At 57.5% G+C, this 25,830-nt stretch overlaps 3 protein-coding genes across 14 annotated transcripts in view; 2 read left to right on the plus strand and 1 right to left on the minus strand.

The window, feature by feature from the left end:
* Positions 1-3,591, plus strand: part of MAPKBP1 (mitogen-activated protein kinase binding protein 1) — a 58,726-nt gene extending 55,135 nt beyond the window's left edge. For both annotated transcript variants that reach the window (XM_058541315.1, XM_058541316.1), the window contains 2 exons: positions 395-480; positions 1,113-3,591. In XM_058541315.1, the coding sequence (XP_058397298.1) occupies positions 395-480; positions 1,113-1,340 (314 nt within the window). In that variant the 3' untranslated portion in view covers positions 1,341-3,591. The remainder of the gene's footprint in view (positions 1-394; positions 481-1,112) is intronic.
* Positions 3,592-3,946: 355 nt separating this feature from the next.
* On the plus strand, positions 3,947-23,594 carry LOC131405987 (bifunctional peptidase and (3S)-lysyl hydroxylase JMJD7). Of its 11 annotated transcripts, XM_058541320.1 has the most exons (26): positions 3,949-4,023; positions 4,394-4,539; positions 7,557-7,710; positions 7,786-8,039; positions 8,393-8,482; positions 8,943-9,038; positions 9,264-9,340; positions 12,761-12,833; positions 13,137-13,273; positions 13,423-13,485; positions 14,071-14,111; positions 14,298-14,340; positions 14,604-14,658; positions 14,985-15,115; positions 15,393-15,476; positions 15,764-15,801; positions 16,678-16,813; positions 17,909-18,045; positions 18,296-18,518; positions 18,672-18,789; positions 19,107-19,244; positions 19,426-19,530; positions 19,701-19,880; positions 20,237-20,403; positions 21,053-21,239; positions 21,406-23,594. In XM_058541320.1, exons 3-26 carry the CDS (start codon positions 7,577-7,579, stop codon positions 21,624-21,626), a joined length of 2,928 nt encoding a protein of 975 aa, XP_058397303.1. In that variant the 5' UTR covers positions 3,949-4,023; positions 4,394-4,539; positions 7,557-7,576; the 3' UTR covers positions 21,627-23,594. The 11 variants fall into 11 exon arrangements, with proteins under 11 accessions (XP_058397300.1, XP_058397301.1, XP_058397311.1 ...); XM_058541317.1 differs by lacking the exon at positions 4,394-4,539 and having other exon boundaries at positions 3,947-4,023; XM_058541318.1 differs by lacking the exon at positions 4,394-4,539 and having other exon boundaries at positions 3,947-4,023; positions 21,056-21,239.
* SPTBN5 (spectrin beta, non-erythrocytic 5) overlaps positions 22,688-25,830 on the minus strand; it is a 49,811-nt gene continuing 46,668 nt past the window's right edge. The window contains 6 exon segments of the mRNA XM_058540537.1: positions 22,688-22,772; positions 23,515-23,675; positions 23,894-23,978; positions 25,157-25,242; positions 25,385-25,476; positions 25,567-25,653. Coding sequence (XP_058396520.1) covers positions 22,693-22,772; positions 23,515-23,675; positions 23,894-23,978; positions 25,157-25,242; positions 25,385-25,476; positions 25,567-25,653 — 591 coding nt within the window. The 3' untranslated portion in view covers positions 22,688-22,692.

A 25,830-nucleotide genomic window follows, 5' to 3' on the forward strand; every position in this document is an offset into this window, starting at 1 on the left:
CTCCCGTCTCTGTTGGCTGCTCTCTGGCTCCATCTCATTTCTGTGCGTCCAGCCTCTGGCGTTTTTCATCCTGTCTGCTCCTGTCTCAGTCCATAAGTCACACCCCTGATGGTGAGACACTCCTGCCAACCTTCATGATCTCCTTGTGACCCACTTGCCCCTTCAGTGCCTTCTGGCCCCTGGGGCTGGGGCTGGCTCTTTCCTCTGGACCTTGTTTTCTGTGTGGTGTTGGGAGGGTGTTAGGAAGGAAGGAGGCAAGAGGAAACAACTGAGGGCAAGTGGAGGGGGTGTGATGTGGGGAGGTAGGCCTCTCCTGCTCTGAGTGGCCCTTGGTTGGGGAGGCCTGAAAGGGCAGCTTTGCTGGGCCTTCCTGAACTGAATCTGTCCCTCCCAGAACCAGCAGTGAGCCTGGAGCAGTGCGAACAACTTGTGGCAGAGCTCCAGGGCAATGTGCGCCAGGCCGTGCGGCTCTACCATTTGGTACGTGTTGGGTACCCACCGGCAGGAAGACAGAGCATGTCAGAAGTGCTAACTGAGTATCCAGAACATAATGATAAGGCTCTTCCACTGACGGGTGGGTGGATCAAGAACATCCTGAGTAAGCGAGTGGGTTAGAGGCCAAGCCAAGCCTCTTGAACTGAGCACCTATCAATCATTTCTGGCTAAGAGCTGGAAACTGCCTCAGACAGGAGGGTAGAGTGTAGAGAGGTCACATGTCGTAGTTTACTCAGGATCATCCCAGTTTATGCCTCTTGTCCCAGTGTAATTATTAATACCATCCCTTTTCCTATTCAAAAACTAACTGGCACCCCTAGACATAGGAGACAGTCCAGCAGGGCCCAAGCCTTGAAAGAGGAGTTGCTATCAAGAGGTAGATGGTGCCATAGTCTGATGGGCTCCTTCTTTGGCGTCACCCCCAGAGTCTGCCTCCTTCCCACAGCCTCTGGTCATACTTGCTGATCTTGGAATGTGGAACTCCCAGCCGCTGCCAGCTGCGCATGCGGTCCCTTCTTTGGGGGCAGGCTAGACCCAGGTGGGGCCCCTCTCTTTTATACATCTGTTGACAGGCCCCTCCCCTGTTCCTCCAACTCACTTCCGGGGTCCCATTGCAGGTGGCTGGCTGCAAGACGCCCTCAGCAGAGCAAAGTCGCATCACTCAGCTCCTCAGAAACACCTTCTCCTCACTGCGACAGGAGCTAGAGGCCCTGGCCGGGGTAGTGTTGTCCAGCCCAGGCGGGAGCCCTGGGGCTGTGGGGGCTGAGCAAACACAGGCCCTGCTAGAACAATACTCAGAGCTGCTGCTTCGAGCCGTGGAGCGGCGCATGGAACGCAGACTCTGAGTTCCAGAAGCTTGTCCCAAGTGAATGGTCCCCCTATTCCAAACTGTAGCCCCTCCTCCACTCGCCAAAACGTGTGGGAATACTTGGAGTGGATAGCAGGGATCAGTGCTCAGAGGGGAAGCAGCTTTCCCAGGAGCTCCTCATGGGGCCCCTGTATTTATTAATTTATTTCCCTGACTGTTGCCTCACTTTCTTGGAACTCCTGCCTCCACAGCCCTTCCAGTGGCTCATGCAGGGGTAGGTCTTGGGTCTTTGTCATCTTGGTGCTGTGAGGAGTAGGAGGGCAGCCTGCCCCATCTGGGGGAAATCGGGAAGGGCTGGCCCTCTCTTCTTAGAAGCCATTTGAAATTACTGCAGGGATCAGCTCCCTGTGGTGGAGCACACACAGGGTATTCAGTGGGGTAGAGGTGAGAGGCAATGTGGTGTTCAGTGCCCTTCAGCCAACAGCAGAGCTTCACCTCTACCTCCACTTCCCCTCCCACACCAGCTGCACTCCCCTAGCTGCCAGAGCAGGGGTTATCTTTGTTCCCCAATTCCTGGCAGTTCAGAAAGGCAGAGCCCTCTGGCCCAGTGCGTTCTCAGCCATCAGGAGGCTTCAGTTGGTATCAAGGCCTGAGCCCCCACATTCCATTCCCATTCCCCTCCAAGGGGGCCCTATTATTGTCTCTCTCCCTGTGCCCCCTTTCTCTCCTGGCCAGAACTTGTGGAGCCAGCTGTGGGACATTGCTGCAGGACAGTAAAAGCCCTCTGCTGGGCAAACATGAAGCCCTGGCCTCCTTTCCTCAGCCCCTTGGTCTTTCCTATCCTCCAACCCTGGTCCCCTCCAACCCTGCTAAAGCCCAGAGGCCACCTTCTCCCTGCGTCCTGAGTGATGCTCAGTCAGAGGCCTGTTTGAACTTCCCTCGTGGTTTACAGGGTGCTGGCCCACCTTCTAAGGATCTTACACACACACACACACACACACACGATTTGAGGACTTGGCTGGCTGATGTTTGCCTGGTGTCCTCTCATGTCCTGCCCCAGCTTCACCACTTTGGCTCATGTGGAACTCCTATCAAGGAGCACGAAAAGGGATGGAACACACTAAACCTGATTTCTGGATTCTTGGTGTCCACAACCTAGCTGACATGAGATAGCCCAAAGGGAACCAGGTTTGGGTAGAAGGAGCTTCCTCAGTGGCAGTGCTGGGTGCCCAGGGTGCTCTGGGTACGAGAGAGTGAGGGGAGGGAGGCTCATGGAACTGCAGCAGGGGCCAAGAGACACACTGGAAAGGTGGTAGGTGGGACAGGTAAGTGGTAGAGGTGAGGGGATAGATTAGAATTAGAATGGCTGTTGTTAGGTGTGAGGGGAAGGAGATGAGGCACAGTGGGCAGGTAGAATAGGACCAAATAGCGAGGCAGTTGTTGAAGAGCTGGGGTGAAGAACATGTGTCTCTGGGCCCTGCTGCTTCCCTCTGCCTCAGGTAAGTCAGGGCAGCTTTACAGCAGCTCCGGGCCACAAAAGCCGATTCTGTCATGGACAGACCTTTGGACCCTGCTTGGTCTATAGGCAGAGGCTTAGGAAGAAATTGGATTCTGAAGGGTGCCCAGCTCCGTTTGCATCAGCCTGTGCACCAGAATAGATGAAACCTATTTCACCCTACTCTTCCGTGTTACCACCACCTGCATGGGCAAACTGCAGAGAAATCCTGGCCCCGAGAACCCTTGCCGATGAGGGTGGACCCCCGTCCTCCCCCAGCAGGGCTGCAGCTGCTCTTGTGAGGGTTAGAAATTCACTCCCACTCACCCAAACCGACACACCAGCAACAGCCAAATAGGGCTCACGCCTGGTCCTCTGGGCTGAGTTCTTCGCGATCCTCAGCCAGCCTATCCCTTACGAGGAGGGAGCTACACTCCTGCTAAAGTTTGTGAGAAGGTGGCCGCCCTGTCCCAACCGCCAGCCCAGTGTCAGGGTCCTGAGGCCGGGCTGGGGCCCGTCCCGTTCTGCATGTCTGAGGCCACTGGCAGCTGCCGCCCCGTCCAGATTTGCCCTGACCCAGTTTTGAAAGCCCTTTATTTATAACTTTTATACTTTGTCGAGGTCATGGCGCTTCTCTCCTCCTCAAGTCTCACGAGGCAGGGGCAGGTTTTAACATGTCCGTTTGTATTGATGTATGAACTCGTCAATAAACACAATCATTTGTTAACTCTGGGATGCCGGCGAGTGGGACAGGAAAGGGAGGGTGCAGCTTCTCGCTTGCCGCCTGGCCAGCAGAATCCGGGGGGCGTGGAGAAGGGGGTGGTTCAAGGCGGCAGGACGAGGCCTCGGGGACCGCCGGGAGCCGGGGTTCGGAGGTGGTGGTTGCGAGAGCCAGAGCCGCGGCGTGAGGCTTCAGGGGCGGCGGGGCCTCGGGGCCTCGGGGCCGGCTCTCAGCGGAAGGGCAGGGCATCAGGGCAGAGACTCGGAGCCGGCGGGGAGGGCGGGGCCTCGGGGCCAAGTCTCAGCGGGAGGGAGGGTGGGGCCTCGGGGCCGGATCTCAGCGGGGGCGGGGCCTCGGGGCCTGGTCTCAGCGGGGGGGCGGGGCCTCGGGGCCTGGTCTCAGCGGGGTGGGCGGGGCCTCGGGCGGGCGGCAGCGGCGTCATGGCGGAGGCGGCTTTGGACGCCGTGCGAAGAGAGTTACGAGAATTCCCAGTAGCCGCAAGGGGTGAGTGTGTTAGCTCAGAGGCTTTGGCGTCCTTGCTTCGACCGCCTAGCAACCTTAGGACGCGGAAGGGGCCTTGGGCATGCTGGGAACTGGGTCCCGGAGTCGGGTGCGCCCTGGTGCTTCCTGGGCCGCTGACAGCAGGGTGCACCCTAGTTCTTGACCTCAGGGAGCTAAGAACCTCGTGCACGTGACAGGTGATGGTCCCTCTCTGATCACTCTTCTGTCGCAGCCCCCTCCCTCAGCCCCGTGGGTGAGTCCTCAGCTCCCTTCCTCCCGTGTTCGCATATCCTCATGGCTTCCTGGGGTGACTGTTGACATTATTCCGAAGGCCCGCTCCGGTCTCGACTTGATGCTCTCCTGTTTCCCACAGTCAGCCTGCGCTGAATAATCGGGCAGTCTGTTGTTGCCCTTCCCAGCCTCTCCTGTCGTGAAGTTTTCTTCAGGTGGTCGGATTCTCCCTCTCTGAACTCCTGCTGGAACACTTTATTCAGGAACAGACTCCTCCAAGCTGGGAAGGTTGCGGAGCTTTGGGGGGGTTGTAGGCAGCGGTACCAGTAGATCCCTGGCTCTTCCCCTGTTTGATTGAAGTTTTTCTCCCTCTCTCTTTCCCTCCGTCCCTTGTCTCTAGGGAGATTTCTTACCGCTGAATAGCAACACAGGCACATGGTTTGAAAAAACAACGGGTTTATAATGTAAAGAAAGCCTCTCTCCCTTTCCAGGCCCCAGTTTGCATCCTTCCAGAAATACTATGTTTATAACCACGCACACGTATGACTATATAACTCCCTTTTTATACAAACGGTAGCCAGCTAAACACACTCTTCTGCACTATGTATCTTAGAGATTATTCCATATCCCTGTACCTCAATGTTTTTCACACCTGTGTACTAGTGCTTAATTTACTTAATCACACTGTTGTTTTCAATAATGCTGCAGCAAATACTTTGGGTATTCATTTCAAAAACATTTATTAGTACCTCAATGTGCCAGGCTCTATTCAGTGTGTTTAGGGTACATCACTGAACAAAACAAATCTCTGCCCTTGTAGAGCTTACAATCTAGGTGAGGAGACAGACAACTGTAGGCACAGGAAATGAGTATGTACTAGAAAAAATGTGTTAGAAGGTAAGTGCTGTGGGAAAAAAAGGAAAGCAGAATGAGGGGGCTCAGGATGTGGGGGTGGGGGCATGTGACAAGTTTAGGTGGTCAGGGTAGGTAGGCCTCCTTGGTAAGATGACATTTGAGCTCAGGCTTGAAGAAGGAGAGAGTGACCCAGGTAGAGGGCACGGATCAGCAAATGACCTGAGGTGGGAGTGTGCCTGGTGTGTTCAAGGAACCGTGAAGAGGCTGATGTGCCTGGTGCAGTCTGTGCACACGTGTGTTTGAGTATTTTTGTTGGTTAAATTCCTAGCAGAAGAATTGTTGGGCCAAAGGAATTGTTCAGATCCCTTTGAAATTCTCTCACTTTGAAGCCCCCGCAGGGAACAGTGGCCATTCTCTAAAGGCAATCTATTAAATGGTGAGAAAGTAAAACTGAAATAATTGCAGAAAATCGAAAAGGTAAAAAAAATGGCAGTTTCCACATATTTTAAGAACCCCAATGAGAGTAATAGGGAGGTTTACTGAGCCCAAATCACCTCCCAAGCTGACTGCTTTGATGGGCTGGCATGATTTGCCAGATCCCTCCCCCTTACTTCCTTATCTACTTGGCAGGTTCCATTTGCCTCTCTAGCCAGTGAAACAAGCACACATGCCAGCTCTTTCCTTGGCCCACCAGGGGCTTCCCACTCAGTTCCAATTTTTTGATCTAAAGACATTCATTTCCGACTGATTGGAAGGTACAGATGACCAGCGTGGAGATGCGGTCATGAGAGAGCGAGCATGACCTCAGAGGTGAAAATGAGTGCAGTGGCCGTTCGGAGTAGGATGCCGTAACCACCCATTGGGGGTCAAGACATTCAGACTCTATAGACCTCAAGGATGAAAGTAACAAAGCGAAACCCTGTGCCCTTATAAAAGCTAGGAGAAAGGCATTCCAGTCTGAGAGAGCAGCAGGAACAAAGTTTGGCGCCACCTGAGTCAAGAGTGTGGTAAGGGGCAGGAACTAGACAGGAGGAAACCAGACTGGAAAAGTAGGTTGGTCCTGATCACAGAGCACCTTGAGTGCACGCCAGGGCAGACTGTATTTCCTAAGGAGTAGTGGTAAGCCATCAAAAGATATTTTACTAGGGGTGTGACAAGATGAGATTGTCTTTTAGGAAAATGACTGGGGCCAGGGTGAGGGATGCTTTGAGAGGGAGTGGAATTAAGCCAAGGAAACCAGTTAGTTCACTGTAGTAGCCATCCTGCTGGGAGATGTTGGAAACTTTCATTCTACCATTAAGCAAATATTTACTGAGCACCTACTGTGTGCTAGGTACTGTTCTATGTCCCAGGGATGCATCAGTGAACAAGATAAGCATCCCTTAACTTACATTCTAGCAAGAGAGATAGACCAGTAAACAATTTGGATAAGTGAAATATCTAGGGTGTTAGATGGTGATAAATGATAGAAAAAAAAGGGAAGGGCTTTAAGGATTCCTGGGGGCAGGTTACAATTTTAGAAAGGGTGACCAGGGAAGGAAGCCTCATCGAAGTGACATTTGAGGACCCAGAGGAGGTAGTTTGAATGTGGACACCAGCAGAGGAAAGAAGGAGGGGATGGTTTGAGAGACATAGGAGGTAGAATCAACAGGACTTAGGCACGATCAGTAGGATGACAGGAGTGAGGGAGAAGGAAGAGTCAAAAAGATTTTTATTAAGGGTGACGCAAGGCACTACAGACACCTGCACGGGTGGTACACTGCACAGCCTGCAACCTGCCCAAATGCACACGGCAGCCCATGTGTCTGAGGATGGTGATGCTGTTGAGTAAGACTAAAAACACAGTTCAGGCCTTACTTTTTCTCCAGTGGTTTTGTGTGGCAGTCTGTCTCCCCAGTTAGGTTGTAAGCTTCTTGAGATGATGCTCAGATCATCCCTTACTACCTCCACATTGGCCAAGCCAAGTACTGAGCACATTCTAGGTGTTCAGTAAATACTGCTGTTGGAGGGTGCTTTCCAGAACCTCGACCCACCTACACTTGCCTGTGGCCTTGGGGCCTCAGCTCTACTCATTGTGGAGCTCTCAACACCGCCTCAGTGGCTGACTTTCCTAATGGATTCCAGGAGATTGCCCACTCCAGAGTAGAAAAGCCAAGGGCCCGCTGTGCAGGGCCAGACGCCCCATGGAGGGTTTGGCTTATGGACAGAGCAGCAGCCCCTGGCCCTGTGGACTCTTATGACCCATCCTGGTGTGTTTATGGGTGCTTCATGCTTTCTCCCTTAAATTTGCCTCCTCATTCTTCAATTCCTGGTTGTCCAGGGTTCCTTGGTCACCTGTGGGCATTGCTCAGTGACCCATTATGGCCCCGGGGAGAGCATCTCTTATGCAGGTAGTGGGGCAGGGACTGCGTGCTGTTGGCTTCAGCTCCCCGCCCCCCTCTTTCTCTCAGAGCTCAGCGTGCCTCTTGCTATGCCCTACCTGGACGAGCCCCCCACTCCACTCCACTTCTACCGGGACTGGGTCTGCCCCAACAGGCCCTGCATCATCCGCAATGCCCTGCGGCACTGGCCAGCTCTCCAGAAGTGGTCCCTTCCCTACCTCAGGTGGGGGCTGCCCTGGGTGGGGATGTGGGCGGTGCTTTGGGCGTCTGGGCGTGGGCTGAATATCCATTCCTCCAGAGCCACAGTGGGCTCCACAGAGGTGAGTGTGGCTGTGACCCCAGATGGTTACGCGGATGCCGTGCGAGGGGACCGCTTTGTGATGCCCGCTGAACGCCGCCTACCCCTGAGCTGTGTGCTAGACGTGCTGGAGGGCCAAGCCCAACACCCAGGGGTCCTCTACGTGCAGAAGCAGTGCTCCAACCTGCCCACTGAGCTGCCGCAGCTGCTGCCTGATCTGGAGCCTCACGTGCCCTGGGCCTCCGAGGCGCTGGGTGAGTGGATGTGGGGGCTGAACAGGGAAGAAATGGGACGGAGGGAGTCAGCCCTGCTTGCTGCTTCTCTCCCTTTGGTCAGGACTTGGCCCATACTCTTGGCCCCACAGGGTCAATCCCCAGGTCCCAACTTCATAGTGAAATACTGAAGATTGCTGCCCTTCCTTCCACCCAGGGGACGGAGAGAGGGCTCTCCCAAGCTCGCCCACCTCTGCTGCTTCTCCCTGCTCTCTCCCTGGAACCCCTCTTCTCCCTGCCCAGGTTCTGACCCAGCATCACTGTATGGTGGTTATTCCCCGCCCGGCCTTCAGGGACACCCTCTCATAACTCACCTCCTTCCCCCTTACATGCAGGAAAGATGCCTGATGCTGTGAACTTCTGGCTGGGGGAGGCGGCTGCAGTGACATCTTGTAGGTGTCGGGAATACAAAGATCGGGGAGGAGGTGAGGGAGGAGAGAAGGGGAGGCCAAGAGTGGAAGGTTGCGCCTGGGTAGAAGTTAGACTGACTCTTCTCTAAGATGTCTTCTGGGATTCTGGGGCTCGTACAAGAGAGGGCCTCCCCTGACTGCTCAGATGGAGGAAGGTACCCATGACATTGGGGGTGGAGAGCACTGTTTCTTCAGATCCCTAGAAAGCTCTCCTAGGCCAGCTAGATCAGGGGGTGAACTCAGGAGAATCCTGTTTGCATATATTCCCCTCTTGGCGGATATGAGCCCAGGGCCTGGCGAGCATCGAGTCCCTGACGGGCAGAGATCTGAAATGCCCGCCAGACTCCTTGGCATCCTCTTGAGACTGCTCCAACTTTGCATGCTCTTCTATTTCACCATAGGCTGTGTCGGGGTGCAAGGCCCCTCCTGTGCCCTGCCCCTCATAACCCTGCCCACTGGGCCTTTGTGTTGGCAGTGCATAAGGACCACTATGAGAACCTCTACTGTGTGGTCTCGGGAGAGAAGCACTTCCTGTTACATCCACCCAGTGACCGGCCCTTCATCCCCTATGGTAAGGGGCGCAGCCTGCAGGGGCAGGGGAGCAGGTGGCCCAAGGTAGAGGGGGCCAGCGAGGGACCCAGGCAGGCTGGTGCCCTAGGCCCAAGATGTGGACTCAGTGTCTCCACTGCACTAGGACTACTGACCCTCTTGTTCCTGCACCCAAGGAACAAGTGAGGGTGGCTGGTAAGCTCCAGGCTGTTTGAGGTTCCCCACACCTTTCTCCCTCTGGCTTCAGAGCTGTACACACCGGCAACCTACCAGCTAACTGAAGAGGGCTCCTTTACAATGGTGGATGAAGAAGCCATGGAGAAGGTGTCTGCCTTGTTCCTGGGCCCCAGGGACGGGGAAGGGTTGGAGCCTGGGCTCTGAGGAGCAGGCACAAAAGAGCTGGGGAGGTGGTACTTTGCTCTGAAAAATTCCTGAGTCTGAGGCCTTCCAGTGCTGACCAGGGCAGGGCCTGCAGTCTTTACCCTTGGAAGGGACACAGCTGGAGGGCCTGGGGACTTTAGGCCTGCTCCCTGGTATCCATTGTATCCCCAGGTGCCCTGGATCCCACTGGACCCCTTGGCTCCAGATGTGGCCCGGTACCCCAGTTATAGTCAGGCCCAGGCCCTTCACTGCACAGTGCGGGCTGGCGAGATGCTCTACCTGCCAGCCTTGTGGTTCCATCACGTCCAGCAGTCCCATGGCTGCATTGCTGGTGAGGAGCTTCCCAGGTCACCCAGGGGTAGCCCTGTACAGGCGTGGCGGGGCAGCTGGGGGATGGGTTGAGGAAGCTGTAGGTTAGAAGGGGGACCCTTATGCTCAGGTCTCTGTTCTTCCCACAGTGAATTTCTGGTACGACATGGAGTATGACCTTAAGTACAGTTACTTCCAGCTGCTCGACTCCCTCACAAAGGCCTCAGGCCTTGACTGATGGAGCCCTGGTGAACATTGCCAACAACAACTTGGGGAAAAGGTCGAGCCCTTCCTGGGGCAGGTCAATTCTGGGGGCAGCCTGGAGTGAGAGCATGCTGGCTGCTGGCCCAGCTCAGCTTGGGATCAGCTTTGGAGGATTTCGGGAGGTGGTCTGGAGGAGCAGGAGGTGCCAGGCAGGTCTGGGTGTGGGCTCCCAAGAAGTTGCCACACAGGCGAGGGAGCAGCCTGTGCTGGAGGAGGAGTGGGACTGCAGGGGCAGCACCGCCCCTCGCCAGCGCCATGGCTGTGACCTTGGGCGAGCTACTGCCTCAGAGCATTGGTGTCCTGTCTATAATATGGAGATATGATGGTTCCTACCTCCTGAGGTGTTATGAGGCTTGGAGGTGATGTCTGTGAGGAGGGCGCGGGGCTGGCACAGAGGAAGTGGTCAATAAAGGCAGCTATGGTTCACGTGCACTGAGACTCCCTCTTGCCATTGCTTTCCATGGTCTGGTGAGGGCTGGAAGGTTCAGGTAAACGTTTCAGGGTGACCCTGGTTGGGGGTAAGGGCTGGGTCCAGGCCTGGGCCTGAGGAGCTCTGCTGCTGAGAGCCCCCTGTCCATGACAGCCATCACAGCGCCTCTCTGGCCAAGCAAGCCGACCCCAGTCCTCTGTTGTAACTCTGGCGCAGACCTCATTGACTCAGGGCCTAGCTTTGCTCTGGCCTGTGTGCTCTGCTCCTCTAGCTCCAGGGCAGCTGGTGGGATCTGGTGTCCTAAGGGTCATCTCTGTTTCTCCTACAACAAGCACAGTCAGGAGGGGACAGAAACCCGTGCCCCTCCTGAGGCTATTCCCCTGTGGAAGAAGTAGGTCTCCATGTTCAACCTCCCTCCCTCCCTCCACCAACCCGGCCCTGGTGACAGAAGAGCTTCCTTCCCCGAGTGCCAACCCAGAGGCCTCATCCCACGCCACCCAGCACCTGGCTCCAAGGGTGGAGGCAGCCTGGCACGTGGCTTTGAAGGACTGTTTCATGGAACAAACCATGACCCTGGCAGGTTATCATGGTGCCCAGGGCACTCCTCTCAGATTGGCCAAGTGCTTCAGGCAAGACTGGGCATTCCTGTCCCACTGGCACTGGGAGGTTGCGAAAGGCTTTGTGATGGGGGACACAGCTCTTTGCAGCTGCTCTGGGCCCACCCCCTGCTTTCCAGACGTCACTGGCCCCTTCAGTGTCTTTTCTTTCTGCTTGGCCTCTGACGATGAGCTCTCCTGGGGGCCCCATCTCTAGGTCAGGGCTGGGGTAGGTGCAGATGGCGATGGCGATGGCGATGGCGATGGCGGGACAGAATGGGTCTTCTGGGGTGTTGAGCCTTCTGGGGGGTTAATGGCTTCATACAGGTTTAAGGTGCCTCATTTCCTGGGCAAGTGGCTGGCCCAGGAGTGGGTGTGGGGCCTGGGTGGAGTGGAGGCGGTTGGGAGGGACCAGGGAGGAGCTTGGGGCCAGCTGGGACATCCCTGGCTCTGGGTTAAAAGCCGACAGTCCTCAATCCTACACCACTGCCCATCATTCCTAGCTCCCGAGGACTCTCAACCTCATGGCTCTGGTAAGACCCAGTAGGGCACTGGGCCCCAATTCTGATCTCTGGTCCCCCTGGGCCCTAGTTAATGCTGTTTCTTAAGGGCTGTGGGCTTCTCCAGGTGTAGAGAGGGGTTTGCTGGCCTTGGACCAGGGTGGAGAGCAGAAGCTGGGGAAGAGGCAGGGTCTTGGGATGAGGGATCATCCTGAGTTCTTCCTGCCCTAGAGATGGGCTCCAGGCAGAACTCCCTGGCACCATGGATTTGGGTCCTGAGAACTCAGGCTCCCAGTTGCCATCTCGTGCTCCCTCTGACTCAGTTGCTTGGGGTGTGGGGGCGCCAAGGCTGACACTGATAGATGAGCTTCCCCAGCTCTGCCCCTGGACTCCATCCATTAGGGCCCCTCCTGAGGCAGGGCTGAAGGCCAAAAAGAAGGATCGGTTGGCACAGGCATCCCTGCGATGGCACAGCTGCCAGGGTCGGTGTCCCCAGACCCAGGGTTTTCGGTTTGGATGGAGCTGCCAGAGGACTGTCTTTAGCCTGGTCTTATAGCATCTGGAGAACCTGACAACCTGTAGATGGTCTGAGCTGGTAACTGCTGTTCCTATCCTATCAGAGAGCCCATTTCCAGAATTGTCTCCTGGCCAGGGGTGAGGAGTACCGGGACAACTCAGCTGGGGTCCCAGGCTAGGCTGGGTCTTGATATGCCTTTCCCCTCCCTCTGTAGCCTATATCCCCCCACCTCGGGCCCCCCACTGCCCAAGACCAGCCTCAAGGCTGCTTAGCAAGGGGGAGCTGGGGATGTGGGGTGCAGAGACTAAAGGAGGCTATAGCAGGAACTGGAAGCAGGTAAGTGGGGGGCGTTGAGAGGACAAGTTGAGCTAGCCTGGTCCAGTCCTGGCGCTGGACCTCGGGCAAGTGACTAATCAGCTTGTCTGTCTCAGTTTCCTTGTGGGACTGGTCATAATATGCAGTCCTCACGCGTAGGGTGGTTGTGTGATTAGATGAGTTAATGTACATGAAGCCCTGGGACCATAGCCAACCCAGCGTTGTGTAAGTGTTGGCAGGTGTCATCAGGAGATACTGCAGCTTCCTTTCCATTCAGGACTCTGATGGGGTGGAGGGCAGGCCCGTGGCTCGGCAAGTCTGGTCCTTTTGGTTCAGGATTAGGCCTCAAGGGTCGCCTCAGCCTCCCCTTCAGCTCTTGTCACCTTTGGGCCCATCAGCCTGCAGCAAGCCTGTCCCCCTCTCCCTCTGCAGGCAAAGGTGCCTGGGACCTGCCTCCTCACTGTCCGTGTTCTGCAGGCCCGCAGCCTGCCCTCTAAGGACCTGGGTAAGTGCTGGGCCCAGGAAGGGCAGTGGTTCTGCAGCTGGATTCAGTGTGGGGCAGGGGCAGTGGGAAGAGACGTGAGTAGGGCTGGGTGTGCAGGGGGTCCTAGAGAGGGTACCGAGAGTAGGTACTGGGTGGAACATCATGGTCAGGCCTTAGCCTCTGCTCTTCCTGCCTCCTGACCCACCCCCATTCCATGGGTCTCTCGGTCCCCCGGGACTGCCTGTGATGGAAGGACGTGGACTGGGCGGCTGGGCTGGGAAGGGCTCTTGGCCACCACCAGACGCTCGTTCCTCCTTTCTGCAGTGACCCCTCCTGACTGCTATGTGACTCTGTGGCTGCCCACGGCCTCCAGCCATAGGCTCCAGACACGCGTGGTCAAGAACAGCAGAAACCCCATCTGGAATCAGAGCTTTCACTTCCGAATCCACAGTCAGCTCAAGGTGGGCCAGGGGTCAGGTGGCCCTGCTCACTGTCCCTGTCCATCCACAGCCACTGTCCCCTCCCAGCCTCACGTTCCCTGCCCCTGCCCCGCTCACCTTCCTATCCCACCCCTCTTTCCTGCAGCCCCCTCTCTCTGTTTCCCTTCCAGAACGTCATGCAACTGAACATCGTTGACCAGGACCTTCTGACCAGTGATGACCTCGTGTTGTCGGTGCTGTTTGACGTGGGGACTTTGCGGGCTGGGGAGTTCCGCCATGAGAGCTTCTCCTTGAGCGGCCAGGCAAGGCTGATGCAGGGCATGGAGGGCCTCAGCCCCGGGAAGAGGGATACTTTGGAGGGTAGCTGGGTACATGGCCCTCTTCTCCTGGACCAGTGAGTGACCCAGGCTCCCCTGGTATCCCAAAGGCCTCTGTGAGCCAGGAGCTACTGTCCACTGAGGAGCAGTCCCATCCCCAACCCTCTTTCTTGGCCCCTAAGTGAAGGGCAGCTTTCTTGGAGCAGTCCAGAGAAGGTTGACAGAGCAGCCTGGAGATGGACGATGGTTCTCCCCACCACTGGGCTGGGCCCCCAGCAGCCCCAGTGGTGTCTGTGTGGGAATCCACACACACACACACACACACACACACACACACACACACACACACACACACCCCTAACTTCACACACACACACCCCCCTCTAACTTCACACATGTGCACACACACCCCCAACTTCACACACACACACACACACACCCTCTAACTTCACACACACACACCCCTACTCCTCACCCTTTCTAACTTTTTTCTCTCTCCAGGGTGAGGAGCAACTGGAAGTTGAATTTCGGTTACAGAGTCTGTGAGTTAGGGGCCGTGGGGCAATTCCTGGGTGGGAGTGCTTCCTTCAGGGAAGGACAGAGCCCAGCACGCCCAGAGCTGACACCCCTCCCCTGGAGACAGCCAGTGGTGGAGGAGGAATGCCCAGTCCTCCTTGGGGATGAGAGCCTGGGAACCTGGACTAAGGGTCGCTGGGGGCTCTTTCCAGGACAGACTGCGCTGAGCAGCTCATCAGCAATGGCATCCTGGTGGTGAGTCGAGAACCCCTCCCTCATGCCATCTGCTCACCCTCCTCCCTGGGCCTGAGGCTCAGGCCCACCAGGGGTGTCAGTGGGTAGAGCCAAACTGGGGGGCCCTGGGATTTCAGTTCCTTAAGAGGATACACCCTAAAGTGAATGTTTGGTGGCTCAGGGCCAAGGTAATAAAGTCTGAGGAGCAAGAGCCAGTGTGCCGGGAAGGTGGGGTCTCTGACAGGCCGGGGGTTTGCATCTGATGGGCTCTCTTAACAACTCAGGCCCGGGAGCTCTCCTGCTTGCATGTTCGACTGGAGGAGGCCGGGGACCAGCAGGGTGAGTTCTTGACCCACAGGGGTGGCTCCCGGCCCTCAGCCCTTGTCTTCCCCCTTTCTAAGGGGGCCTTGCACCAGCAGCCCTCGGCTCTCATAGGCAGGAGCAGGGGTTGGGGGCACATCCATGCTGGGCTCCCCAGGACCTGAGCTTTCCCTCTTAGTCCTCAGAGGGGCTGTAGTGGGGGCTCCAGCTCCCAGCCTCGGCCTGGGCCAGACCTCCATCTCAGTGCGGTGAGGGAAATGCCCCCCAGGCCCCTTAGGTAAGACAAGGACTTCTGTGGGCCAAGATCCCATTCCCAGCCTCTTTGCTCGGGTTTCTGTTTGCAGGGTCAGAGCGCAGAGTGCAGCTTGTGGTTCCCGGGTCCTGTGAGGGTCCGCAGGAGGCCTCTGTGGGCGCCGGCTCCTTCTGCTTCCACTGCCCGGCCTGCTGGGAGCAGGAGCTGAGTATCCATCTGCAGGTAGGGCGCTGTTCCCTCCCGTGAGGCAGCCCGTAGAGCCTTTCTCCCTCCTTCCCTCCTTTCTCCCTCAGCACCTCCTCCCAGCCGGTCCCTCTGCTCACCCTGAGCCCCCCATCACTCCCTGGCAGAGTCAGGCACCCTGGGAAGAGTGTAGGGCCGACGTCAGCCTTGTGTCCCCCTTCCTACTGCTTCTCCATCACTCTCAGGGGCAGTCGGTGTGATCCTTGCTGGAGTGGAAGGGTAGAGATCCTTAGATCTTCTTTCATTCTCCCTGCAGGATGCCCCTCAAGAGCAACTGAAGGTGCCTCTGAAGGCCCTGCCCTCCAGCCAAGTGGTGAGGCTCGTCTTCCCTACATCTCAGGTACTGGTCACCAGAGGAAGAAAGCCAGATGCACGGGCAGGGCTGGGCCCCAGGCCTTGAAGGGCTGACACGCTTCTGTAGCGGCTTCTGTCCTGAGGCTATACCCTAGACAGTGCTGGGCCAGGCTCTGGGGAGAGGAGTCCTCAGACCATCCCTGCCTTCAGGCTCAGGCCTGGCCCCTGTGGGGGCCCAAGGGAGCATGGGGACATGGTGGGGGGGTGTGGCTCAGGCCGGGGTGAGAGGAACAGGCGGCCAACCTTTGTGACTGGAACATTCATGGTTTTCAGGAGCCCCTGATGAGGGTGGAGCTGAAAAAAGAAGAAGGGTGAGAGGCCAGACTGGGCACTGGGAAGCTCATGGGGAGGCAGCCAGGGATGGGGCAATAGTCAGGCCTGTGGCCTAGACGAGCAGGTGGGAGACAGAGCAGCTCCCAGCACAGCTGCTGAGCGTCCTCTCTGCAGAGACTCAGGGGTTAGCTCCCAGGGTGGAGCACAAAGTGTTAGGGAAGCCGAAGCAGAGAAGGGCTGTTCTTGACCTTTTACTTGTTTTTTTGCTTTAGACAGAGGGATGTGTGCATAGCCCAGTGCCCAGCACTTGGGAGGCACTGGGTAAATGTTTGCCTGGAAAAACAGGTGGAAGGTGAGGAGAGCGGTTGAGGCGCAGAGAGGGCAAGGAAACCAAGAGAGGAGAGAAATGGCGCCCCTTCGGGCGCAGCTGTTGTGGAGGGTCCTTAGCTAACCTTCGTGAGATGAGAGGAGTCGCCCACCATAGCCCTCCGCGTGCCTGGGAGACAAGCTTCTCACCACGAAGGGATGGGGACACCGTTTTCCGTCCCTACTGTAGTCATCTTTAGGTGGGTGAGGGAGAGAAGCTGAGAGGTGAAAGTGGATCTCTGAAGTTGGGTCCCACCCAGGGGCCTGTCTGCACCCGGGATCCTGGAGGGGCCTCTTCAATCACCGGCATTCCTGGCACGCCTGTGAATCCGCTTTGCTGCATTCCCTGGCGTGTCCCCACATGGGTCTGGGTTTGCCTTCTCCCTCTCACGTCCACACATCACACTTCGCTCAGGACGCAGGAGCAGGGGTGAGGGGTGGGGAGAGGAGAGGAGAGATGGCAGTGGGCTTTTCAGGGGAGGCGGACCCAGCTTCCCTTTATCTGATGAGGCCGGGAGCTGCCTCACGGTCCCTTCCTTCCTACCCAGACCCAGGGAGCTGGCTGTGCGGCTGGGCTGCGGGCCCTGCGCTGAGGAGCAGGCCTTCCTGAGCAGGAGGAAGCAAGTGGTAGCCAGGGCCCTGAAGCAGGCCCTGCAGTTGGACGGAGACCTACAGGAGGACGAGGTCTGGGGACTGGGCTGCGTTGGGTGGGGTCCTTAGGCTTGCTGGAGCCTGGAGCCCAGGGCTGGAACCAGTTGTTCCCCAAGCAGACCAGAGCTGGTGCCAAGCTGGGCTTGACCCTGCCTCCTGTCTGCCTGCCCCTGCTCTGCATCCCCCTCACTCGATGTTATAGGGAGCTTGATGACATCAAATGCAGGGCATTACGTGAGGCACCTGGAGCTCGCAGACGGAACTGCCCCGCTGGGCTAGCTTTCCTTCTGGTTGTTTCTTGGTCTTCAGCCTGGTCCAGGTTTTGAGACGGAGCTGGTCTGACTGATCAGTGAGACACACAGCTTAAGGGCTGCCTGCTGGCCCGGGCAGTCCCTGGAGGTTCAGATCAGCCTGTGGCATCTCCTGGAGAAATGACCTCTCCTTGCAAGAGGGGGAGGGGTGGCTATGTGGGAGACATTTTTTTTTTTTTTTTTTTTTTTTTTTGGTGAGGAAGATCAGCCCTGAGCTAACATCCATGCTCATCCTCCTCTTTTTTTTTACTGAGGAAGACCGGCTCTGAGCTAACATCTATTGCCAATCCTCCTCCTTTTTTTTCCCCCAAAGCCCCAGTAGATAGTTGTATATCATAGTTGCACATCCTTCTAGTTGCTGTGTGTGGGACGTGGCCTCAGCATGGCCAGAGAAGCGGTGCGTCGGTGCGCACCCGGGATCCGAACCCGGGCTGCCAGTAGCGGAGCGCAGGCACTTAACTGCTAAACCACAGGGCCGGCCCATATGTGGGAGACTTTTGAGGTGGCCCTGTGGCTTCCAGAAAGGGATCACCAGACTCCTCAGGGGCTAGAGGTGAGGAAATGAGGCCTCGAACTTGTCTGGTCCATTTTTCCTGGAGTTCTTAAAACCAGACAAACCTGATCCTCGTGAGGCTACTTCTGACTAGACCCTTCTCAGCAGGCCTGGCTAGAACGGGTCCCAAGAGCTCTGATCAGAGCTTGACTGACCTTAGCTGTGAGTGAGCTGAGTGGCTGCTTGGCTGGCTACCTCCTCTTCCTGGAGCTTGGCCTTCCCCCTCCCTAAGGCCTCTCTGAGCCTGGCTGTCGTCTCTTCCAGATCCCAGTGGTAGCTATTATGGCCACTGGTGGTGGGACCCGGGCAATGACTTCCCTGTATGGGCAGCTGGCCGGCCTGAGGGAGCTGGGCCTCTTGGATTGCATCTCCTACATCACAGGGGCCTCGGGGTCTACCTGGTGAGCTGGCCGCAGGTTGAGTGCAGGAGCCTGGGGGTGGTAGTTGGGTCGTGGCAGGTGGGTCTGGGTGGTAGGGCTCTCTTAGACCCCACAGGCCTCTCTGACCAAATTGGAAGGGCTGGGAGAATGCATGTGTCAGAGTGAAATGTGCTCAAGGGGACCCTTGGAAGGTGCCTGCCAGGCTGTTGTCCTAGCCCAAGGCATGCAGTGGAGTTCTTGAGTGATGATCCCTGGCTTTGGCTTTTCCCAGGGCTTTGGCCAACCTCTATGAGGACCCAGAGTGGTCTCAGAAGGACCTGGCAGGGCCCACTGAGTTGCTGAAGACCCAGGTGACCAAGAGCAAGCTGGGCGTGCTGGCCCCCAGCCAGCTGCAGCGGTACCAGCAGGAACTGGCCGAGCGTGCCCGCCTGGGCTACCCGACCTGCTTCACCAACCTGTGGGCCCTCATCAACGAGGCGCTGCTACATGATGAGGTGTGGGGAGGGCTGCAGCCTGGGCTGGAGGCAGGGGCGGCCAAAGCCAGCACAGGGTCTGGAGATAGGGAGCAGCCCTGGTCAGCAGGGGTGGGAAAGTCCCCAGGCCCCAGGCAGCCATGGCTTTAGTTTCAAATCACTCCTCTCCTCCAGCCCCATGACCACAAACTCTCAGACCAGCGGGAGGCCCTGAGTCATGGCCAGAACCCTCTGCCCATCTACTGTGCCATCAACACCAAGGAGCGGAACCTGACCACCTTTGAATTTGCGGGTGAGTAGCCCTGGAGCTGAGACCTGCTCTCGCGGTTGGCAAGGTGAGTGGTAGCTGGGGCTGTATGTAGGAGGTGGGTTTTACAAACTCCTCTTCTGGGTCAGGTCCCATGCGCTCTGGAGCCTGTCGTCCTACCAGAGTCACTCAGGCTTTGGGATGGGGCCAAGGGCCTTGGGTCCCATGCTCAAAGTGCCAGCAACAAGGCTGAACCTCCTGGTCACCAGGCTGCCCTGCCATGAAGCCCCTGGTGGGTGTGTTGGTGCCCAAGGGTCCTCAGGTTCTGGGCCCCATGCTGAGGCTCTGTGGCCTTCTCACAGAGTGGGTCGAGTTCTCCCCCTATGAGGTCGGCTTCCCCAAGTATGGCGCCTTTGTTCCCTCCGAGCTCTTCGGCTCTGAGTTCTTCATGGGGCGCCTGACGAAGCGGCTCCCTGAGTCCCGCATCTGCTTCCTGGAAGGTGAGGGGGTCTGGAAGGCTGGAGAAGCTGTGGCTGGGGGACATGGTGGGCCTCGACCTTCCCAGCTCAGTCACTGGGACGTTTCCTAGTCCAGGATGGGCCGTGGAGAAGGGTCAGGTTGTGACGGGTGGAGGACTCTCTTCCCCTCGTGTCCCCTCTTCCCCTCATGTCCCCCTCTTAGGTATCTGGAGCAACCTGTATGCAGCCAACCTCCAGGACAGCTTGTACTGGAGCTCAGAGCCCAGCCGGTTCTGGGACCACTGGGCACAGGATCGGGCCAGCTTGGGTAGGTGCCTGAGCTCCTTCGTAAGAATGCAGAGGGGCAGCCAGTGGGGCTGTATTTGGGGGATGGTGGCGGTGGCTCTCAGGCCTTTGGGAGTCCACAGAGGCTGAGATAAAGGTCTAGGGGTTGCTATTTCCTGAAAGACTCCCTACTTCCCCTTCTTGACTGTGCAGACAAGGAGCAGGTCCCTCTTCTGAAGATAGAAGAGCCTCCCACAGTGGCCGGCAGGATGGCTGAGTTTTTCACTGACCTTTTGACACGGCGCCCACTTGCCCAGGCCACCCACAATTTCCTGCATGGCCTCTATTTCCATGAGGACTATTTCCAGCATCCTCACTTCTCCACCTGGAAAGGTATCTGCTTTTCTCCCCCTCATCCCAGCTTTCCAGAGTCTTCCCATGGACGCCTGAGCATTGGGTCCCTGGTCCCAACACCTGCACTCTCCAACCCTTTGGCCCCAAGCCCTTTGACCTCAGTTCCCTGGCTGCTTGGAGCAGGAGCCCCCTTTTCTCTCCTTGTGTTGGGCATCAGGGCCCATCTGTGGGGCCTCGGGAAGTGGAGGTGCTACTTCAGCGGGAGAGAGCAGGTGCCAGAGGGCAGAGTCTCCTTCCACCAGCAGCAGGGAGCTGGCATTAGGCCAGAGGGTTCTGGTGCCCTCAGCACCAATGACACCTGCTGCTTCCCCATCCCATCCCCTCAACCTTCCCAGCCACCAAACTGGACGGGCTCCCCAACCAACTGACCCCTGCAGAGCCCCACCTTTGCCTGCTGGATGTCGGCTACTTTGTCAACACCAGCTGCCCGCCCCTCCTGCGGCCCACCCGGGATGTGGACCTCATCCTGTCGCTGGATTATAACCTCCATGGAGCCTTTCAGGTGGGCTGGGGCAGGCAGGACATGTCGCAGTGGGACCTGAGGTGTTAGGGGAGGCTTGGGAGGCAGTGGGTGATGTGAGGCCTGATCTCACCTGGCCCAACAGCCTGGCTCTGCCCCTGGGGAAATCCACCTTGGAGTCCAGGATCTGGTCCAGTTTCCCTTAGAGACTGTGACAATGACACCATGTGAATGGAAGACCGTGGATTCTGTGAATTCACCACCAGGGAAACTTACTCTGCTCGGGAAGTTGGAGTGATGAGGGAGCTGGTGATGTTCTTAAATGGTTTCTATATTTGGGTTCCCTTTGCTGCACCTGCACCCATTTGTTCCTCAACCTCTGGGACCTCCTGCTTTGAGTATCTTTGTTGGTCCAGTGAAGAGACCAACAATCCTCTCAATTGCAGAACCTGGGGGTTGTTAGCAGCCCAGCTCAGTCGAGCCCAGAGGAGCTGCAGTAGAAGGGCGGTCAGGTTAAGAGCATTCTACAGGTCTGGCCAGGCTCTGTTGGGTCCACTAGAGTCTGGTTTGGCATCTGGGCACTAAGTCCTGTGTGTCTTAGGGGACCTCCACGTTCAGTCAGCCCAGTTATGAGGACACTGGGGAACCCATGGGCCTGTCCCTCTGATGCCACTTCTGCCCCTCTCTGCAGCAGCTGCAGCTCCTGGGCCGGTTCTGCCGGGAGCAGGGGATCCCGTTCCCGCCCATCTCACCCAGCCCCGAGGAGCAGCGCCAGCCTGGGGAGTGCCACGTGTTCTCAGACCCCAGCTGCCCCAAGGCCCCTGTCGTGCTGCACTTCCCTCTGGTCAACAGCTCCTTCCGGGAGCACTCAGCCCCTGGTGAGCCACCATCCCAGCCCCTCCACCTCGCCGTCACTGTGTCCCCGGCCCCCTGTTCTTCGTCCTGCCTCCTCCGTCCTTTATGCCTCTCTGCAGGTAACCTCAAACCCATCCTCCACCCCCGTGCGTTTCCCCTCCATGCCTGGTCTGTACCCTCTCTCCTTAGGGGTACGGCGGACACCTGAGGAGAAGGAGGCTGGGGAGGTGAACCTGTCTTCATCCGACTCCCCTTACCACTACTTGAAGGTGACCTACAGCCAGGAGGATGTGGACAAGCTGCTTCGCCTGACGCATTACAATGTCTGCAACAACCAGGAGCTGCTGCTGGAGGCCCTGCGGGAGGCCGTGGGACAGCGGAGGCGGCGCAAGCAGCACGGTCTGGAGTGATGGTGTTGATGGCTGCAGAGGGGACAGTGCACTGGCCTGAGGCTCCCATCTGGCCCCCGCCACCCCTGACTCTTTTTCCAGGCTCACTCCCCATCCACCTGGCTGCTCGGGTTGAGTTGGGATAGATACTGTCAATACCAAGTGTTCTAGAGCCTCTGGGGACTCCGCCAAGGTGTGTGCCCAGCACTACCCAGATGTGGCATTGAAGCCATCAGCAGCTCTGCCGCAGACACCCCTGGGTGGGTCGAGGGCTTCAAACAGGGACTGGGCCCCCTCTTCTCGGGCCAGGAGGGAGGCCCAGTCCCTCTTGGCTGCTGGCCCTGCTGGGGCTTGGTCCCCAGGGAAGGGCCGGAGCTGGCTTCCTCTTCAAGCAAGGAGATTCAGAGGGAGGGCAGCTGGAGCCCAGAGCAGTACTGACCCCATTTGTGTTAAGCGCTCAGAGCCCTGGGCGTCTGTCTGCTTTCGTTTGGGTGCTACCTTCTGGAGTTGTACAGAGCGAAATAGAGCACTTTCTATTTTTCAGAGGCTCATACAAATGTGAGGCGTTATCTGAGATTATCTGTCATTGCTGCCAAGAAGGGACATGTCATTCCAGGCTCTTGGTTACACATGCAAGGACTAATTTAACAAAACAAAATGAAACGTCTCCCCAGGCCCCTTACAGAGCTAGTGGGTCAGCATGGGCTTCCCCTGAGGAGTAGACCACCTGCTCTTGGCCAGGTCTGCCCCATACTCGGGGCCACCTTTTCCAAGCAGGGACGAGGCCAGTTTTGCCTGGGGGTCTCCGCTGCCGCGGCCTTGTCAGGTGAGTGGACTCGCAGGCAATGACAACTAGCACCCCTGTCCTCCTCACCCAGGCAGGGACCTCGAGGAGAGGCCAGGGACTCAGTCACAGGGCTGCTTCCTGTCCCACAGTAAGGATGGCCAGACCTGGGACCAGATGAGCTAAAGAAAGAGACCAGCGCCAATGGCGTAACTCCAGCAAGTGGTAACCTTGGTGGGGCCGTCTCCTCACAAGACACTGTCTATTCCAGAAGTTGATCCCGAGGGGCCTGGTTGCTGAGTCTCATTCTGGTCCCCTAGGGGTGTCCTCACTTTTAGCCCTGAGGTTTGGTGCCACTTCAGGGTTCACTTCAGGGCCTGGACCTGTTGAGAGAACAGGTAGGCGGAGTGAATGTTGGGCCCAGCCACCCCAGAATCTTCTCTAAGCACTGGTGCCCCAAGCCTCTTGCCTCCCCTGGAATATTCTATCTCCTTCTAACACAGATGTGAGATGTAGATGCTGGGAGCAGTGATCACAGTGTGTGGGATGGATGGGAGATAATTGGTTCTCATGACCCAACTCACTACATCTGTCTGCCCTGGCCCAGTGACTCTCAGGCCCTGGGCATGTGGCTAGAGTCACAGAGCAGAAGAAATGGCTGCCTGGGGAGCCTCAGAAGCCACTGTGTCCAGGACAAGGCCCGTTCACTTAGCAACACATCATCTGAACCATAAATTGGAGCCTGTGGGCCCTGCAGGAGAGGGAGTGGATAATTACACTGGAGACACGACTGTGGCTGCCACCCATCCGTGTGAGCGCTCCTTAGGTGCGTGGCTGTGTATGTGTCTGTCTCTGTATCTAGTCTGTGTGACATCCTGGCCCTCTCTAGGACAGTAAGGCCCCCTCTCCCTGTGGAGTGCGGGTCAAGTAGGAGACGATCGAGGCAGGGATAAGAGTGAGGGTGCAGGAGGGGTCTGGCTGTCCTGTAAACTGTCCTGCAAACAATGCTGTGTCTTGGAGAAGGAGAAAAGAAGCAGACCAAGGAGTGAGGGATGTGTGGGCCCAAGGCAGACAGAGCCAGGCAAGTTTTCTAGCATGCGCAAAGGGAACCCGCATCCCCCTCACCTTGGGTCTGGCCTGAGCAGGAAAGGCGGTGGGAGCCTTGCACGGTTTTCTCTGCAAGGCCAGCCCTCTGCGGGGACTCCAAGGGCTGCGGGCGCCTCTCCCTCAGTGAGGAGGGTGGGGCCCAGGTGGCACTAGCCCCTGGTGGGGGACAGCTGTGGAATCTGTGGGAAAAGAGACTCTGCTGTCACTGCTGAGAGTGAGCAGGGGTGGGTGCTAGGGCCTTCTATTTCCCAGGGGTGGTGGAGAGTCTCAAATTTGGGGCTTACCCCCCAACCCAGCAGCATAGGTCTGAATCCCAGGCCCTTGGACTTAAGAGGGCGGCATCTGGCAGTCATGGAGGCTCAGGACTCCCACCTGCCCACACACCCAGGTGCCCTACCTGAGTGGAGCTGCCATGCTGGGCAGCCTCTCAGCAGCCAGGGCGCCCAGAGGTCTGGCTCTGAGTTCTGGGCTCAGACTGTGGGCTGCAGAGCAAAGGCAGACCAGCAGTCAGCCCTGGCCCAGAGGCCAGGACGTCCGCAGGCAGCAGCGTCCCCGCGCGCTCCTTCCTCCTTGCATCCTAACCCCAAGGCGACCGTATTAGGAGGAGGGGCCTTTGGGAGGTGCTTAGGTCATGAGGGTGGAGCCCTTATAAAAGAGATCCCCAAGAGCTCCCTCGCCCCTTCTGCCCTGTGAGGCCACAGCAAGAAGGCAGCCATCTGCAACCCAGAAGCAGGCTCTTACCAGACACCCGATCTGCTGGCACCTTGATCTTGGACTTGCCAGCCTCCAGAACTATGAGTAATACATGTCTTGTTTATAACCTACCCAGTCTGTGGCATTTTTGTTATAGCAGCCCAAACAGACTAAGGCACTCCGGCTTCTGGAGGCTCTGTCTACACCAAGCCTTTCCCATGAGGAGGTCAGTGCAGGCAGGGGCAGGACCGCCTCCTGGAAGACTGAATGCTGATGGGCTAAGAAAGGCTCAGCCAGGAGGAGATTCTGAAACTCTTAAAGAAACTCAAGATCCCCTTGGGATTCTGGAAGGACAGTCTCAGGGAGACCCCAGGGGAACAGAGGCAGAGTGAGGAACAGAGCCAGAAACCCAGAGAGACTGGGAGGAGTCCCCAGCAGCCTCAGGACATGCCCTGAGCACACTCTCCTTGGGAAGCCTGTCAGACCACAGAGAAAGTGGTGTAAGGGGCTGCTTTCTATGCATTCCCCCTGGTGGTAGAACTGGGTTTGGCCGCTGTCTACAAGACACCTCAAGGGAGATGCATTCAGAGCTGTTTGAGGACTAGAATGTTAGAGAAGCCCCAGGATCAGACAGAGCAGAGCCTAGGAAAGCCCATGACGGTCCTCATGGGAAGGGCTCTGGAGTCAGAGCACAGACTCCAAAGCAGGTGGAACAGACCAAGAGGCAGCCAGGGATCAAGCCTGGCCCCACCTGTTACTAATGAGCTGTGTGTTCTTTGGCAAGCTGCTTATCCTCTCTGGGCCTTAAATTCTTTGAGCAAAGACAGTAAGTCCCACTAACCTATCAGGCTATAGAGATGAGAGATGTGCAACTTTCCAAGGATGCATAAAACAGCAGCAGCCTGGGGCCCAGAGAATCAATGTCCCCCGCCCCCACACCCTGCCCCAGGCTTCCCCTGGAGCCCACCTGCCGCGCTGCTCAGGGCTCGCTGCCAGCTCTCAGCCTGCCTTTCTGATGGTGCTGCAAACAGGATCTCCGCCCCGCCGCTCAGCCTGGCACCCAGACAGCCATGGGTCAAACTCTTTTCCTCCCATGCGGGGAACCCCTGCCTCCAACCCCTCAGCCACTCTTGGGAGGCTGTGCCTGCTGAGTCAGCATGTCCCGGGCCAGTGTCTCTCCCCACGTGGCTCTCACCTTAAGGAGAAAGTATGTTTCCTGCCGTGGTGGTCCCTCAGCCTCTCACACTGGGCTCCCGCAAGATCAAGGGTGGCCGTGGGAGCCACTTTCTGAGGGGAGATGAGAGGCAGGTCACCGCCAGCTCAGCTTTTCCCCATGGGGCCCTCTGTCCTCTGCATTCCCCACACACTGCCTGGTACCTCCGCTGCCGTCATCTCATCCCGGAATAGGCTCAGGGAGCTGCCTCCCAAGACCCCATAGCAGCCATCCCAGGGGCTCGAGCTGGGCTGTGGAGGGAAGGCAGTGAGGCGGCACCAGGACCAAGGTGCCCATGGGGAAGAGGGAGCCTGACAGGGAAACCAGGAAGGGGAGCCCCTGCCCCATCAGGTAAGGCAAAAGCTGTGACATGGCCCCAAGGAGCCAAACTGCCCTAAGAATGGGGGCAGGGAGAGGGGAGTCCACCC

This window comes from Diceros bicornis, chromosome 5 (genome assembly GCF_020826845.1).
Source record: "Diceros bicornis minor isolate mBicDic1 chromosome 5, mDicBic1.mat.cur, whole genome shotgun sequence".
Taxonomy (NCBI): domain Eukaryota; kingdom Metazoa; phylum Chordata; class Mammalia; order Perissodactyla; family Rhinocerotidae; genus Diceros; species Diceros bicornis.